The 18,740-nt window shown below is 45.7% G+C and overlaps 1 protein-coding gene across 1 annotated transcript in view; it reads right to left on the bottom strand.

Moving 5' to 3' along the window:
- The window catches only part of LOC129699520 (solute carrier family 22 member 2-like), a 31,573-nt gene that overhangs the window by 11,401 nt on the left and 1,432 nt on the right, over window positions 1-18,740 (bottom strand). The window contains exons 2-8 of the mRNA XM_055639392.1: window positions 16,527-16,630; window positions 16,280-16,434; window positions 15,133-15,301; window positions 13,776-13,890; window positions 9,538-9,644; window positions 7,033-7,247; window positions 1,601-1,709 (exon numbers count right to left, since the gene is read on the bottom strand). Coding sequence (XP_055495367.1) covers window positions 1,601-1,709; window positions 7,033-7,247; window positions 9,538-9,644; window positions 13,776-13,890; window positions 15,133-15,301; window positions 16,280-16,434; window positions 16,527-16,630 — 974 coding nt within the window. The remainder of the gene's footprint in view (window positions 1-1,600; window positions 1,710-7,032; window positions 7,248-9,537; window positions 9,645-13,775; window positions 13,891-15,132; window positions 15,302-16,279; window positions 16,435-16,526; window positions 16,631-18,740) is intronic.

The raw sequence follows: 18,740 nt of genomic DNA, 5'->3' as shown, positions 1-18,740 counted from the left end.
CAGAGGGTATGGAGAGAAGGCAGGTACAGGATACTGAGTTGGATGATCAGCCATGATCATATTGAATGGCGGTGCAGGCTCGAAGGGTCGAATGGCCTACTCCTGCACCTAATTTCTATGTTTCTATGTTTCTATGAACTCAAAATGTACCAATTCTCCTCTGTAGGTCAAAAAGCAGCATTTCCTTTTATAATCACACTGACTCTCAACAGAAATGTTATCTTGCTTGGATTTGCTATTTAGAGTTTAGAGATACTCTAAACTCTAAACTCTAACATAATAATTGTCCATTTGTGATGGATAAGGAATAAAACATGTTTCAACTGGTTAAATGAATCCGTCTGTTTAGAAAGTGTTTTGAATGCAAAACGCCTGCTGCAGGATTAATCAGGACTCTCATGGGTATATTTTAGTTTGAGTTTAGAGATATAGCATGGAAACAGGCCCTTGGCCCACCAAGTCCACACCAACCATCAATCACCCGTTCACACTAGTTCTATATTATCCCACTTTCTCATTCACTCACTACACACTGGGGGCAATTTACTGAGGCCAATTAGCCAACTAACCCGCATGTCTTTGGGATGTGGGAGTAAATCCATGTGCACAGAGAGAACGTACAGACTCCACACAGACAGTGCCCAAGGTCAAGATTAAACCCAGATTTATGGCACTGCGAGGCAGTAGCTCTACCAGCTGCACCACTGGGACTAGCTTGAATGGGGCATCTGGGTTAGCATGGACGAGATGAGCTGAAGGGCCGTTTTCTTTGTGGTATGACTAAGATTCGCTTTCTGACTATGTCACGTGTCACTGCCCTTGAAGAAACACACGGTGGGTTGCTGAGTTAATTGGTCTTGGTGAGTTCTACGGCTTAACAGGGCACGGGAATCTGACGAGAATTGGGGGAGATGATGCAGGGAACATTTGTCAGGGAATCGAATTGATCCGATAGACTCAATGGGATAAAGGAACCTCCTTGTACGGTGAGAAAGGTCACAAAGTGTTCAGCAGGTCGGGCAGCATCTCTGGAGAACATGGATAGGTGACATTTTGGGTTGAGACCATTCCTTAAACCTCTGGAGATGCTGCCAGACCTGCTGAGCTACTCCAGCACGTTGTGTCCTTTTGTGTATTAACCAACATCTGCAATTCTTTGTTTTTACTTCTGGTACGGTGAATGGAAATACTCAATCTTTAAATGCATTAACTCTACACTCATTATCTTTCTGTTCTGCACTTCTCTAAGTAGTAAAGGGGGGCAGAGTACAGTGGGAACACCCTGCAAAACAAGGGAAGGGATATCACTCCATGGCCCACATGAGTGGCAAGTGTATTTTGTTTAATGATAGTTGCGAATACTACTGAGTGTGACAGTATTAATATATAGACACTGAGAATGTATGAAGAGTTTTTGCAGTTTTTGTTTTTGGATATATTGTTTAATCTGAATAGAGTTCATGTTTGGAATAAAAAGGTGGCAAAGAGATTGAGATAACTGAATCATAGCAAGCTGTTGGGCATTAGAACTCAATGCCTTTTGATTGCAGCTGAACAGATATGCCGAAAGTCAGTTATTGCAATTTGTAAATTTTCTTACCTTAAAAATGTTGGGTACAATTCAGTATTTACAAAACAGACCATTAAAAAGGCTATCGTAATTCCTAGTTTGCCCAAAGATGTGATAATTGTTTTCAGCCAGAAGAAATCTGAATTAGAAATAGTTTAATGTACAATTTGCAAAAGATAAAGTATTTTCTCAAACAAAATTGAAAATTTTGATTTTCACGTTATTTAAAATTATATGGGAAATCAAGTTATTATTTAATCAATTCATATTTTTTGAGCATCATTTTAATTTTATGGAGGAAAAAGCCTTTTTTTGAGTTATTTTAAACATAGTACACCACAGGACCAGGCCCTTTGGCCCACGATGTCCGTGCTAAACATGATAAACCATCACCTCTTCCTGCACATAACCCATATCTCTTCATTCCCTGTATATCCCTGTGCATATCTAAAAGCCTCTTATACACCACTATCATATCTGCCTCCACCACGACCCCTGACAACACGCTCCAGGCACTCACTACTTGTAAAAATCTTGGCCCACGCATCTCCTTTAAACTTTGTCCCCATGATCTAAAAGCTATGCCCTCTAGTCTTTGACATTTCTACCCTGGGAGAATTGTTCCGACTGTCTACCCTATCTATGCCTCTCATAATTGAATATACCTCTATCAGGCCTTCCTTCAGCCTCCAGAGTTGTTCCAGAGAAAACAATCCTACTCTGCCCAATTTCTCCTTGTAGCTAATACCCTAATTCACGCATCCTACTGGCAAACATCTTTTACACCCTCTCCAAACCCTCCACATCCTTCTTATATGCAATAAATTAATAGGTATTTAGATGTTCATTTACAAGTATTTGTTATGTAAATTTACAAAGATTGAAAGGAAAAGTTTCATTTGTCTAGAGCTTCATCTATTCTCCCAAAGCCTTCTTCCGTCTGCATAAATTGACCTGAAGTTGCCCAGCGCTGGAGTAACTCAGCAGCTCAGGCACATCTCTGGAGAACATGTATTGGTGATGTTTTGGGTCGAGACTGAAGAAAGGTCCCAACCTGAGATGTCATCTATAGATGCTGCCTAATCCATGGAGCTGTTCTGGCAATTTTGTGTCTATGTTGGCCTGAAGTTACCAGTAGGTGGGGCTGTTTGTCAAACTCTGGCACTTCCTATATCCAGCTGCTGAGTGTCCAGCCCCCCCCCCCCCCCCCCCCCCCCCCCCCCCCCCCCCCAAATCTGAAGAAGGGTCCCGACCCGAAAAGCCACCTATCCATGTTCTCCAGAGATGCCGTCTGACCCGCTGAGTTACTCCAGCACTGTGTGTCTTTGTTTGTGTACTTGGGGAAATGTGCACGTTCCATGATTCACTGGATGGTGCGTATGAGGTGGATTAAAATAAATTCCAGAATAGGACCATGCATGTCATGATTCCAAGGTATTGATTTTATGGGAAGTGGATACTGGGCTTGTGGCCTGGGTGGGTCCAGTGAGCAAACAGATGTGTCATATCAGAGTCTGCTCCACCTAACGCACCTGGCTGTTCTATCCAGCTATGGCGTAGGGCAGGGCCATATGACTGTGGCATGACGCATTTTAGATAAGGAATGGTGCAGAACTATCCAGCTGTGAGCTGCCGCTGCACCATTGTAGGCTCCAGTGCCTTCCCAGCTGTGGCTTACTGCAGTGCTTTCCAGCTGTGATGTCTTTCCATCCTGTCTGTGCTTCCTTCACCACCACACAGCTGTGGCATCACCGCCATCAGTTGGCCAAGATCTTAGGACTGAAAACGGCCTCAATCAAGCACATTATCTCATGGGGAGCGAAACACTGCAGCTGCTGCCTTACAGCGTCAGAGACTTGGGTTCAATCCTGACCTTGGGTGCTGTCTGTGTGTAGTTTATACATTCTCCCTGTGACCACGTGAGTTTCCTCTGGGTTCCCTGCTTTCCTCCCACATGCCAAAAACTTGCAGGCTTGTAGGTTAATTGGCAATCTGTAAATTGCCCATAGTGTGTAGCGAGTGAATGATAAACTGAGATAACATAGAACCAGTGTGAACAGGTGGCGATGGTCGGTGGGCTGAAGGGCCTGTTTCCATGCTGCATCTAAACTAAACAAGGATCTTGCGAACTTCTGTTGCACATTTTTAAAAGAAGCACTCACCAGGTACAGGATTAGAAGGCGGGTATACGGACAGGTTATTTGGGAATGTCTGTGTCCCATTTCACCCAAGACTGCCCCCAACACAAAACATTTGCCCACATAGCAGTAACCTAGAGAAGATGCAATGCCTCAATGGCAGAACCATCCAATTTCCCTCTACTAACACTCTATTCCGCCGAGCCGAGCTGGCCCTCACCCTCAACAACTTCTCCTTTGACTTCTCCCACTTCCTCCAAGTACAAGGCGTAGCTATGGGCACCCACATGGGCCACAGCTATGCCTGCCTCTTTGTAGGATATGCTGAACAAGTCCTGTTCCAGGCATACACTGGTCCTATCCCCCAATCTCCGTTACATTGATGACTGCATCGGTGCTACCTCCTGCACCCATGCAGAATTCATGGACTTCTTCAACTTCACCACCAATTTTCATCCTGCACTCAAATTTACTTGGACTATCTCCAACACCTCGCTCCCCTTTCTTGATCTCACCCTCTCCATCACAAGAAATAGACTATTGACTCCCACAACTATCTTGACTACACTCCCAATTCCTCCGTCTACACTGCATCTGCGCCCAAGATGAGGTGGTCCATACTAGAACATCCGAGATGTCCTCATTCTTTAAGGAACGGGGGTCCCCCTCTCCCATCATAGATGAGGGCCTCGTTCGTGTATCCTCGGTACCCCGCAGCTCCGCCCTTGCTCACCATCCCCATAGTCGCAACAGAGACAGAGTCCCCCTAGTCTTAGCTTCCACCCCATCAGCTGTCGCATACAACGCATAATCCACAAAAATCCCCGCTACCTCCAACGGGATCCCACCACTGGCCACATTTTCCCATCTCCACCCCGTTCCACCTTTCACAGAGACTGTTCCCTCTGTAACTGCCTGGTTCACTTATCCCTTCCCACCCAAACCGCCCCCTCCCCGGTACTGTCCCCTGCAACCGCAGAAGATGCAACACCTGTCGCTATACCTCCTCCCTCGACTCTGTCCAGGGACCTTGACAGGTTAGGCAGAGGTTCATTTGCACCTCCTCCAACCTCATCTACTGTGTGCGTTGTTCAAGATGTGAATTCTTATACATCGGCGAGACCAAACGCAGACTGGGCGATCGTTTCTCTTCAATTCTCCTTCCCATTCCTACACAGACCTTTCTGCCCTCAGTCACCTCCATTGTCAGATTGAGGCTAAACGCTAATTGGAGGAACAGCATCTCATATTTCTCTTGGGCAGCTTACAACCCAGGGGTATGAATATTGATAGCCCCAGCATTCCCTTTCTCTCTATCCCTCCCCATCCAAGTCGCACTAACTTCTCATTTCCACCCTACAAACAGCTAACAATGGCCTGTTTCCTTTATCAACGTTACTTTTTTTGCATATCTTTCATTCATTGTTCTTTAAGCTCTCCACATCACTGTCTATATCTCTCATTTCCCTTATCCTTAGCCAGTCTGAAGAAGGGTCTTGACCCGAAATGTCATCCATTCCTTCTCTCCAGATATACTGCCTGTCTCGCTGAGTTAGTTCAGCTTTTTGTGTCTATCTTCAGTTTAAACCAGCATCTGTAGTTCCTTCCTGCACATGTTGCAATGCTAACCATTTTGCTCTACACTAACAGTAAACACTGCCAAACATCTCTTCCTTCTGCCAAACACACTAGGAGGTAGATCATAAGATCATGTGATAGGAGTAGAATTAGGCCATTCGGCCCATCAAGTCTACTCAGCCACTCAATCATGGCTGATCTATCTTTCCCTACTAACCCCATTCTCCTGCTGTTTACCCATTGTGGTGGACTGGATCACAGACAATTACAAGACATAGAAACATAGAAACATAGAAATTAGGTGCAGGAGTAGGCCATTCGGCCCTTCGAGCCTGCACCGCCATTCAATATGATCATGGCTGATCATCCAACTCAGTATCCCGTACCTGCCTTCTCTCCATACCCCCTGATCCCCTTAGCCACAAGGGCCACATCTAACTCCCTCTTAAATATAGCCAATGAAGTGGCCTCAACTACCCTCTGTGGCAGAGAGTTCCAGAGATTCACCACTCTCTGCGTGAAAAAAGTTCTTCTCATCTCGTTTTTAAAGGATTTCCCCTTTATCCTTAAGCTGTGACCCCTTGTCCTGGACTTCCCTAACATCGGGAACAATCTTCCTGCATCTAGCCTGTCCAACCCCTTAAGAATTTTGTAAGTTTCTATAAGATCCCCTCTCAATCTTCTAAATTCTAGAGAGTATAAACCAAGTCTATCCAGTCTTTCTTCATAAGACAGTCCTGACATCCCAGGAATCAGTCTGGTGAACCGTCTCCGCACTCCCTCTATGGCAATAATGTCCTTCCTCAGATTTGGAGACCAAAACTGTACGCAATACTCCAGGTGTGGTCTCACCAAGACCCTGTACAACTGCAGTAGAACCTCTCTGCTCCTATACTCAAATCCTTTTGCAATGAAAGCTAACATACCATTCGCTTTCTTTACTGCCTGCTGCACCTGCATGCCTACCTTCAATGACTGGTGTACCATGACACCCAGGTCTCGCTGCATCTCCCCCTTTCCCAATCGGCCACCATTTAGATAAAGACAGAGTACAGGACTGAAATAGAGAACTTAGTAATATGGTGTCACGACAATAGCCTCTGCAGGAAGCATGCCCCAATCATCACTAACGACTCTACTTCCTCAGAAAACTGAGGAAATTTGTTATGTCCCCAATGACTCTTATAAAATTCTACAGCTGCACTGTAGAAATCACACTGGGTTGCATCACAGCTTGCAAGAAAATGCAGAGAGTTGTGGATGTAGCCCAGTCCATCACACAGATCAGACTCCCCGCCATTGCCTCCATCTATACTCCACGCAGTCTTGGGAAAGTAGTCAACAAAATCAAAGACTTGTCCCACCCCGGTCTTTCCTCCTCCTCCGCGCTCCCATCTGGCAGAAGGTACAGAAGTTTGAAAGCGCGTACCACCAGACTCACGAACAGCTTCCCCCTCCATTATTACGCTTCTGAGGTCCCCATCAGCGAAGGTTCTGTCTGAGTCACCTCTAGCTCATTGCAGACATTGGAGTTTGTCTATGGAACTGCTCTACAATGCTGAGAACCATATTCTGCAATCTGTATCTTCCCCTTTGCTCTACCTATTGTACTTAATCATATTTATGTATAGTTTGATCTGACTTGATTGGATAGCATGCGATATAAAGCTTTTCACCGGAGCTCGGTGCAGGTGGCAATCATAAACCAGTGGGCGTGAGAGTCGCAGTGGGTGACCCGTGACTCACCATCAGGGATGAGGACGGTCACCAGGCAGGTGACCCCCGCCAACAGGTTGCCCGCTGCAAAGGGCCAGCGACGGCCCACTCGCTCGATGACCAGCAGGACGAGGACGGCTGCAGGGATCTCGATAACTCCCGAGATGAAGAAGTTGAGGTAGATGTTCCCACCCATAATGCCCAAACGCAAGACCAGGCCGAGGTACACTATGGCACTGACAAACCTGAAAGGGAAGGAGATTTGCAATTAGGAGAGACAATAGGAACTGCAAACGCTGAAATCTTCACCTCCTGTCTACCTCACTGGAGACCTTTGAAATATCTTTAATCGGATTATAACTTGCACTAAATATTGTACCCTTTATCCTTTATCTGTACACTGTGGCCAGCTTAATTGTAATCATGTATAGTCTTTTCTTTAACTGGGTAGCATGGAACCAAAGCTTTTCACTGACCTCGGTACAGGTGACAAGAATAAACTAATCTAAATGACGGCACAGTGGCGCAGTGGTAGAGCTGCTGCCTCACAGCGCCAGAGACCCAGGTTCAATCCTGACCTTGGGCGCTGTCTGTGTGTGTGGAGTTTGCATGTTCTCCCTGTGCGGGGATCGCTGGTCGGTGCTGAAGGGCCTGTTTCTGCGCTGTATCTCTAAACTAAACTAAATTAAACTAAACTAAACTAAACTAAGTGCTGGAGAGACATGGATTTCACGTTCATGCTGCACTCAATGGAATAATGTATGCAGGACAGTGCAAGAAAGACTAGGTAAGCAAGCAGACACAAGAAACTGCGGATGCTGGAATCTCAAGCAACTGGAGGAACTCAGTGGGTCTGGCAGCATTTGTGGAGGGAATGGACAGACATGTTTCGGTTCAGGATCCTCTTCGGACTGATGGAGTAGGGGGAAAGAAAGCTAGAAAAGGGAGGTGGGGGTGGGACAAAGCCTGGCAAGTGATAAGTGGAGGAAGGAACTGCAGACACTGGTTTAAACCAATGAGTGTGTGGCCCACACCATCCTGGCCACACACTCATTTCACCTCTGCCATCAGGAAGAAGGTACAGGGGCCTGAAAACTGTAATGTCCAGGTTCAAGAACAGCTTCTTCCCTACAGCCATCAGGCTATAAAACACTACAACCTCAAATTATCTCAGAACTACAATAGACTATTATTATTGTTATTTTTATTATTATTATTATTATTATTATTATTATTATTATTATTATTATTATTATACTACAGGTACTATCGATTGTTTTTTGTGTGTACGTATGTGTGCGTGTATGTGTATATATACAATATTTATATATGTATATGTGTATGTACATGTGAATATGTGTATATATACACAGTGAAGTTTTTATTTTCTCTCGTTTATAACATTGTTTACAACGTACTGTTTACATATTCTGTTGTGCTGCTGCAAGTAAGAATCTCATTGTTCTATCTGGGACATATGACAATAAAACACTCTTGAATCTTGAAACTGAAGATAGACACAAAGAGGTGGAGTAACTCAGCGGGACCGGCAGCATCTCCGGAGAGAAGGAATGGGTGACGTTCCGGGTCGAGAGCCTTCTTCAGACTGAAAGTCACGGGAAAGGGAAACGAGCGATATAGAAGATGATGTAGAGAGATAAAGAACAATGAATGAAAGATATGCAAAAAAGATACAGGAGAGGAGGAAGGGCGGGGGGGGGGGGTGATTGGCAGATGGGTGGGGTAAGTGACAAAGGCTAGAAATGAAAATAAGGGTCAGATAAGAAGAGAAGAGGAGCTACCACAATGATAGGAGCTACCGCAGGATTAGGGGCTATTAGCTACAGAGAGACGTTAAACAGATTTGGATTGTTTTCTCTGGAATGCCAGAGCTTTCAGGGAGACCTGATAGAAGTATAGAAAATAATGAGGGACATAGATCGGGTCAGCAGTCAGAAGCTTTTTATCCAGGATGGGAAAAAATCTAAGACTGGAGGGCATAGGTTTAAGTTGAGAGGGGCAAAGTTTAAAGGAGATGTGCAGGGCAAGTGTGTTGCACAAAGGGTGGTGGATGCCTGGAACGCGCTGCCTGTGATGGTGGTGGTGGAAGCAAGTTAAATTGTGCGTTTCTGGAGACCTTTGGTTAGACATATGGAAATGCAATGAATGGAGGGATATGGATCAGGTGCAGACAGATAAGAGATGGGCTGGCATCATGTCTAGCACAGACATTGTGGGCCGAAGGACCTGTTCTTGTGCTCTACTATTATATGAAATGTAAAGCCAGTGGGAGGGAGAGAGGGGGAAGGTGAGTGGGCGGGGGAGGAGAATATGCAGGGAATGGAGGGATATGGATCTCGGGCATGCAGAGGAGATTAGTTTAACCTGGCATCATGTTCAGTATGAACATTGTGTGCTGAAAGGTCAAATGTGGACAAATGAGACTAGCTTAGATGGGGCTCTTGCTCGGCTTGGACAAGTTGGGCTGAAGGACCTGTTTTTTGTGTGGTATAACTCTGTGTAAAAAGATCTCACCAGTTGTACATCAGGATCAGAGTATGCTTCCTTATCTGAGGCGTTCTCACCAGGTCTGTGATCGAGGGACTCCTTAACTCATCCTCGGAATTGTCGATCTGGACTGCCTGCCGTAAAGAGAATCCCAAAATGATCAAGTGTCTTGGGAGGTCACCTTTGGATTAGTTAACTGTTCCATAGGATTGACACCAATTCAAACCATAAGCCGTAACTTAGAGCTATTATTATGTGCTTCTGCCATGGCAATGAATAGTTTCAGGATACGACAATTAAAATAATAATACAAAGTGCTGGAGTAACTCAGCGGGTCAGGCATCATCTTTAGCTTAGTTTCGAGAAACAGCTCGGAAACAGGCCCTTCGGCCCACCAACTCCGTGCTGCCCATTAGAGACAAGGTACAATTATATCGAAGCCAATTAACTTACAAACATGCATATCTTTAGAGTTTATGAGGAAACCAGAGAGCCCGAAGAAAACCCACATGGTCACAGGGAGATTAACTCTGTACAGACGGCACCCATAGTCAGGATTGAACCCAGGTCTCCGGTCCAGCAGCTGTACCGCTGCACCACTGTGCCGTCCCTGGAAGACATGAATAGGCGTCGTTTTGTGTCAAGACCCTTCTTCAGACTGATGTACAATTGGTTAGATCTTTCTATGCAGACTCATACAGCACAGAGACAGGCCCTTTGGTCCAACTTGTTTATGCTGGCCAAGGTAGTCCCTGCAATCTCTTCCAGAGATGCTGCCTGACCCGCTGAGTTACTGCAACACTTTATTTATTTTTGTAAACCAGCATCTGCTGTTCCTTGTGTCATCTAATAATGACTGGTTTTGAAAAAGAACTCTCAAGACAGACTCGTCAGTCTGAAGAAGGGTCATGATCCTAAATGTCGTCTGTCCATTCCCTCCACAGATGCCAGACCCACTGAGTTTCCTCAGCACTTTGTGCTTTGCTCAAGATTCCAGCATCTGCAGTTCCTTGTGCCTCACCAGACAGATGGGATTAGCAAGTTCTCAGAATTGCCTCAACTTGGCACTTTGGTCTAGACTTACAGTGGCATCAAGATCATGTGTTGATGTCACTCGCACATTTTTTTTTTTTTTTTTCACACAGAGAGTGGTGAATCTCTGGAACTCTCTGCCACAGAGGGTAGTTGAGGCCAGTTCATTGGCTATATTTAAGAGGGAGTTAGATGTGGCCCTTGTGGCTAAGGGGATCAGAGGGTATGGAGAGAAGGCAGGTACGGGATACTGAGTTAGATGATCAGCCATGATCATATTGAATGGCGGTGCAGGCTCGAAGGGACGAATGGCCTACTACTGCACTTAATTTCTATGTTTCTACGTTTCTATGTTGCATTCCTTGCAGGAGCAGGGATACAGTCTGTAGTTAGTGCCTTTGATTGTGGTCAGGAACCCACGTCCCTGCTTCCGGTGATCATCGCAACCCAGGAGAGTACATGTGGTGGTGATGTCAGATGGAGCAAGTTCCCATTCTCATTCTCCCTGTCACCGTATGTGTTTCCACTGGGCGCTTCGGTTTCCTCCCACATCACAAACACATGTGGGTTTGTAAGTGAATTGGCTTCTGTAAATTGCCCCTGGTGTGATGGTGAGTCGTGGAATCTGGAGGGTAACGGTGGGAATATGGGGAGAATGTAGGGCGGCACAGTGGTGCAGTGGTAGTTGCTGCCTCACAGCACCAGAGACCTGGGTTCCACCACGACCACGGATGCTGTCTCTGCGGAGCTTGGACGTTCTCCTTCTGACCGCGCACGTTTCCTCCCGGTGCTCCTCGCACCTCGCACATTCCAAGGACGTGCAGGTTTGTAGGTTAATTGGCTTCTGTAAATTGTCCCGTGTGTGCAGGGTAGAACAAGTGTGAATGGTGATCGCTGGCCATCGTGGACTCAGTGGGATGAAGAGCATATTTCCAGCTGTATCTCTGAACTAAACTCAAGTAAATTAAACTAAACTAAACTAAACTAAGAACAAGGGATCAATCTAAAATTAATATGGTACTGTAGTAATATAGGTTTTAGAGGCTTTTAGATAGACACATGTGTTTGCAGAGAATAGATGACTTGCAGGCAGAGGAGATTAAGGAAATTGGATAGTTATATAGATGGGAAGGGAATGGAGGGTTATGGTCTGAGCGCAGGTATATGGGGCTAGGGGAGATTATGTGTTCGGCACGGACTAGAAGGGTCGAGATGGCCTGTTTCCGTGCTGTAATTGTTATATGGTTATATGGTTATTAGTTTAACTCAGCATCATGATCGCATGGACATTGAGGGCTGAAGGGCCTGTTCCTGTGCTGTACTGTTCTATATTCCAGTGTCAATGGGTGGTCAATGGTCAGGATGGGTTAAAGGGCCCGTTTTGTACTGTATCTCTCTATGATTCGATGATGTCATTCCCCAATCTAGTACCACTACAATAAATCAAACTTTTCTATTTTGTTCCAACTAAAGTGGACACTCAATTTTTCCACATCTTCCACTGACTCCACTCTTTGAGCCCCCGGAGGAGGTAGTTGAGGTAGGTAAATAACAACCTTGAATAGACATTTGGACAGCTACATGGATAGGAAAGGTTTAGAAGGACATGGGCCAAAGGTGGGCAAATTGGACTAGTGTAGATAGGGTATCTTGGTCGGCATGGGCAAAGGTCCTGCTTCCGTGCTGTATGATGCTTTAAACGCGGCTAAGTTACATCTGGTCCCCATTTTCATATCATTGATATAGATTGTGCGGAGGTGGAATCTCAGCTCCAGTGTCACGCAAACTCCATGAGTGGGAGCCTCGCTAATCAAAATCACCCATCTAATCACCTTCTGTTTGGGATCCAATCCTCAATCTATGTCAAGGTATCACCCTGACCCCATGTGCTCTAATTTGTTTTTGCCAAGTAGCTTGATGCTCAGGGCAAAGTCTTACGACCCTCTGGGACTTCAAGAGTGGTGACGGACAGAGGAGAGGATCGATGCCAATGAGGAGGCTGGGGGCTAACCTGCTGCACCCTCGGTGGTGATCTGGTGATTCCGAGGTCGGCTGCAGGAGGCGAGGGGACGGCACATTCGTGGGTGAATGCGTCCATGGAGTGGGCAGCTGGAGGCCATGCAACAGGCAGGGAATCACGTTAATCAGACGCCGTTGGAGGCCCCACAGAGTTCAGTCGAGCATGCGGATCGGACACGGCCTGCAGTGGCACAGAGCGGTGGTGCAGCTTGGGAGGACATCAATAACATTGCCGACCATTACAACTCCGACCCAGTGCCGCTGCCATGACCACAGCCCTTTATGGCCAGGTTAGGATTCAATATTTTTCAGTATTTTGAAATTGAAGGGTACAAAATGGTGCCAGAAAATTGGCAACTCTTGAGCACTTCCTCAGTGTAATCTACTCTCTTACATTCTTGTACTTGAGTATGATTGAGCCTACGTATAGTAAGAATTGTATTGAATTGTATGCAAAAAATAATGTCACTATACCGAGGTACATTTGACAATGATGGTCCAATGGTATTTTATTATCACAAGTACCTATGTAACAATAAATTTCTTTTTGCATACAATTCAATAAAACCTTTACTATTCAGAAGCACAATCATATTTACATACAAGAGTGTGAGAATCATGGTTTACATCGAGGCAGTAGGCAAGAGTCGTCACGTTTTTGGCACCATTTGTGTAAGAAAAGTCCAAATGTGTAATCTTAACTTGGCAGGAAAGGCCCGTTGCCATGGCGCTAATATTGGGTCAGAGTTGCAAGGATCGACCTGGCGAGGTGTTGTTGTCAATATCCTCCACAGCTGCTCCACTGCTCCGTGCTGCTGCAGGCCACGTCTAATCCATGCGCTCGCTCGGCCTCTTGGAGCGGCTCCTGATCCAATTCAGCCCCAGGTTGCTGTATGGTCTCCAGCAACCCACTCCTCTGGCACCTCCACCCGGACACTGACCCGCAACCACGGCATCCCCTCATCGCAAACGGTCACCGTGTAGCCTCCGTGCCCCAGGGTGCCTCCCACAACCGACCTCGGCCCACCGATGGGTGTGGCTATGGGAGGTGAGTTCCCAACCCCCTCACCAACACCGACCCTCTCCTCCATCCCATCGAACCATTGTAATAAGCTACAGGTGCCCATGGATTTGACCCCAGTCCAGGTCTGGACATCAGGTGACCAAGTGGGTAAAAAGTGATGTAAGGTGTGGACAACAGTGATGCTGGTCACCTCAATATTCGTCGAGAAGCTCTTGTTGTTCTTCTTCGCAATCTTCTGCAGAATACTGACAGCCTCTTCTCTCCTCTTCCTCGACAGCAACCACCGTGGAGACTCTGGCAGCAGCCTGGGTTATATAGTCATAGAGTCATACAGCTCGGAAACAGGCCCATCGGCCCATCTCATCCATGCCAACAAAGATGTCCCTCCTAAGCTAGTCTCATTTGCCTGTGTTTGGCCCACATCCCTCTAAATCTTTCCTATCAATGTACGTCAAAATGTGTTTTAAATGTTGTTATTGTATCTGCACAACTCCCTCTTCTGGCAGCTCGTCCCCTATACCCACCTCCCTCTGTGTAAAAAAGTTGCCCCTCAGTTCCTCTTTTCCAACTGATCTTAAATATATGTCCTCTGGTTCTTGATTCCCCAACTCTGGATAAAAGATAAAACTCTGCATTCACCCTGAGATGCTGTTCCTCTATGTCAGAATGAGGCGAAAACACAAATTGGAGGAGCGGCATCTCATATTTCGCTTGGGCAGCTTATGTGGTATGATATTGATTTCTCTCACTTCAGGTAGCCCCGGCATATCTTCGTTCTACCCTCCCCCACCCAAGTCGCACTAGCTTCTCATTTTCACCCGACAAACTGCTAACAATGGCCCGTTTACTTTATCATCGTTATATTTTGCATATCTTTCATTCATTGATCTTTATCTCTCCACATCACCATCTATATCTCTCGTTTCCATTATCTCTAACCAGCCTGAAGAAGGGTCTCGACCCGAAACATCACCCATTCCTTCTCCCCAGAGATGTTGCCTGTCCTGCTGAGTTACTGCAGCTTTTTGTGTCTATCTTCTATACTCAATACTCTGACTGATGAAGGCCAATGTGCTGGATGCCTTCTTGTCTACCCTATTGACATGATGACTACCCTATCTACCTGGTAAATTTAACTCGTACATATTCGCGACAATCCTTGCACCTGAATGGCATTCTGCCTGTAGCAGGATTCCCAAAACTGAACACAATTCCAAATGTGGCCTCATCAACCTGTTGTACAGCTGAGAAATAACCTCCCAACTTCTATACTCTACACTAATACATGACAATATGCCGAAAGTCTTCTTGACCACCCTATCTACCTGTGATGCCACTTTCAAGGAACTATGTACCTGCACTCCTAAATCCCTCTGCTCTGCAACACTCCCCAGTGCCCTGCCCTGCCATCCACTGTGCAGGTCCTGCCCTGGCTTGCCTTCCCAAAATGCAACACCTCATACGTATCTGTGATTACAAAACAGCTGGTGTGTTTCCTCCACAACACTGACTCGCACGCACAACCGAGCAGTAATGGTGGAATTTACCAATAGTAGACCAGGAATACGAAGTTCGGGACAGTGGTCACCAGTTGCAGGTTCCTCCAGGAGGGAACCAAGTAAGCGATTACAGAGAGGAGCATCATCCCAAAGCTGAAACACATCTGGGTTATAATCCCCACTGTTCGTCTGTGCTCCAGTCCAACCACTTCAGAAACTAAAAGTTGGGTGAAAATAAACATGTTTCAGGATCTTCAAAGGCAACTTCCTGCACCAAACATTCCCACAGCAAGATACACCAGGTCTCCTCTCATTCCCCTCCCATCACCCACCCCCACCCCCCCCCCCCCCCCCCCCCCCCCCCCCCCCCCCCCCCCCCCCCCCCCCCCCCCCCCCCCCCCCCCCCCCTCCCCCCCCCCCCCCCCCCCCCCCCCCCCCCCCCCCCCCCCCCCCCCCCCCCCCTACAGAGGGATCTTGGGATCCGGGTCCATAACCATGAAAGTGGCATGCAAGTAGATGTGGTAAAGAAGGTAAAGAAGGTAAAGATGTGGTAGAGTGGTAAAGAAGGCATATGGTATGCTTGCCTTCATCAGTTGGGGCATTGAGTATAAGAGCCATGAAGGAATGTTGCAGATTTAAAGCACTTTGGTTAGGCTGCATTTCGATTATTGCACGCAGTTCCATTACAGGAAGGATATGGAGTTTCTGAAGAGGATGTAGAGGAAGTTTGGAAGAATGATGCCTGGGTTAGGGGGTATTAACTAGAAGGAGAGATTGGACAAAATTGTATTGTTTTCTCTGGGACATCGGAAGCTGAGGGGAAACTTGGTAGAATATGCAAACTTATGAGAGGCATAGCTAGGATAGATGGTCAGAACCTTTCTCCCAGGGAGGAAATATGACTGCAGTCAGGTTCTTAAGCAGTTTAAGCAGCTTAACGACAATCTGCCATAGACACTAACAGCAAGGCATAATAAAATATGTTCACCAGCACCTTCTTGTCTACAAAAAAACAGTGCTCACAAGAAGTGTCCTAGAGCTCTCTGAAGACCTGACCTCTGCGTACATGTGCCTCACTGCAACCTATACCCAAATTAGCAGACATCTTTCAGATCCGCTGTCTGGTTTTGAATAGTGTCGGGATGTAACTACATTGTTAAGTACTCAATACCAGAGAGAGAAAGGAGAAGCTTACGCAAGACATAGGCACCAAGCCAACCTCCCTTGCTGAATAGTCCTTGCAGGGTGCGGAAGATGATAAACCAAATGTAATTTGGAGCAAAAGCTACGGCCACTCCTGCCACTGAGGTCGCAACGTTAGAAATCATGAAGCTGAGCTTCCTACCATACCTACAAGAAAGAAAGGGAAACGGTGCTATTTAAAAAAGACACACACTGTTGAATATCACAGTCCATTTTATGCCGATGAGATTGATACGTACATGTCTGCTGCATAACCTAAGAATATTGTTCCAATCACAAATCCCAGATTCAGGCAAGCTTGGGCTAGATCCACCTTCCAGGCATTTGCACACACAAGTCCGAACTGTACAACCCATGGAGTAAACAAACACAACAACATAACGTTAATATTCTGCACGTTCTCGTTCGCACACAGAGTCTTACAACACGGAAATAGGCCCTTCGGCCCAACTCGTTCATGCCCCATCTAAACTAGTCCCACATGCCCATATTTGGCCCATATCCTTCTAAACTTTTCCCATCAATGTACCTGTCCAAATACCTTTGAAATGTTAGTCCCTGCCTCAACTGCTTGGCAGCTCGTTCTATATATCCACCACCCTCTACATGAAAATGTTGTCCCCCAGTTTCACAGCCTTCTGTGCTCCGAGGAATAAAGTCCCCTCCTGCCCAACGTTCAGGCCTTCGTGCCTTGGCAACATCCTTGCAAATATTCTTGGCACTCTTCCAAGCTTAATGACATCCTTCCTATAACATAGTAATCAAAATTGCTTAATTATTGTTAAGCTTGATTCTGTTTGTCCTCGAGTCCTGACCACATCCTTCTTTGCACTCTTTCCAGTTTCTGAGTGTTAATATTCTACTTTTCTTGAAAAAACTCTGTCCTAGATAATGGCTTTGGGTCACATTCTCAACACCACTGAACCAAAACTCTTCATTGAAGTTTAATTTATCAAATGCTTTTCAGGATTAACACTAGACGCAGGATCAGCTTCTTCCCCAGTTTTCAGGCTTCCGAACGGTTCTTCCATAGGCTAGGATACTGTTCCGATTCATCTCTACCCCATGCGGAAATTGGACTTTGTCTCTGGAACTGATGCATGACAATGTTGAGAACTATATTCTGCACTCTGTATCTTCCCCTTTATCTAATGTGCTTGAGTTTAGCTTGTTTTTGTGTATACTGTTATCTGATCCGATTGGATAACACACAAAACAAAGCCTGCAACTGCACTTCGTAACTCGTGACCATAATAAATCTAAAGGGTCTCGGCCCGAAAAGTCACCCATTCCTTCTGTTCAGAGATGCTGCCTGTCCCACTGAGTTACTTGAGCTTTTTGTGTCTATCTCAATCTAAACCTTGACCAGTAGACCGCCATGATCATATTGAATGGCGGTGCAGGCTCGAAGGGCCGAATGGCCTACTCCTGCACCTATTTTCTATGTTTCTATGTTTCTATGTCCCCAAATATAGAATTTCCTCCACTTTCTGTCAGGTCTACTTTTAACAAAAATTATGGCAGGAACAAATCTGTTGCATCAATCCCCCTCATGATTTTATACACCTCTATAAGATCACCTCTCAGCTTCTTTCTCCTCAGATGCTGACATGCCTGCTGAATAATTGTACTTTTATACCTGCCCCTGTGTTGGGCTGGTCTAGAGCTTAGAGGAGGATCCAGACTAAATTTGGCGACTTCAAGAGAGTAAAGAGTGTTTATTTGTCACGTGCACCATCAATGGAACAAAAAAAACTTTATTCGCTCCATCTTAACAGGCCCGTTATCACAATAACACACAGATAAATATGTAATTATCAATAATCCCCAAAAATTAAAACAAAGTAACCATAAGAGTGTAAAACCAAAGTCTGTGCTGTATTAATCTATTTAATATAAATGAATGTTTATAAAAAAACAAGTAGAGGACATTTATAAGAATGTTGCCAGGACTTGAGGTGCTGAGCTATAACAAGAGGTTGCACAGGCTAGGACTTTATTCCTTCGAGAGCAGGAGGCTGACGGATGGTCTTATGGAGGTGTCTAAGATCATGAGAGAAATAGACCATAAGACTGGAAACAGAATTAGTCCATTCAGCCAATCAAGTCTACTCCGCCATTCAATCATGGCTGATGACCATTTCCCTCTCAGCCCCATTCATAGATAGTGTGAATGCTCTGGTCTTTTAACCAGAGTAGGGAATCAAGAACTTGACTATATAAGTTTCAGGTGAGAACCATTTGCCCGCATTTGGCCCATATCCCTCTAAAACGTTCCTATCGATTTACCTGTCCACGAGTCTTTCCAATGTTGTTATAGTACTTGCCTCAACTACCTCCTCTGGCAGCTCGTTATTATATCTCCACCCTCTGTGTGAAAAGTTGCTCCTCGGGTTTCTATATAATCTTTCCCCTCTCACCTTAAAACTATGTCCTCTGATTCTTGATTTCCC

Source organism: Leucoraja erinacea, chromosome 8 (assembly GCF_028641065.1).
Source record: "Leucoraja erinacea ecotype New England chromosome 8, Leri_hhj_1, whole genome shotgun sequence".
NCBI classification, from domain to species: domain Eukaryota; kingdom Metazoa; phylum Chordata; class Chondrichthyes; order Rajiformes; family Rajidae; genus Leucoraja; species Leucoraja erinaceus.
This window is presented reverse-complemented; position numbering and strand designations above follow the sequence as displayed.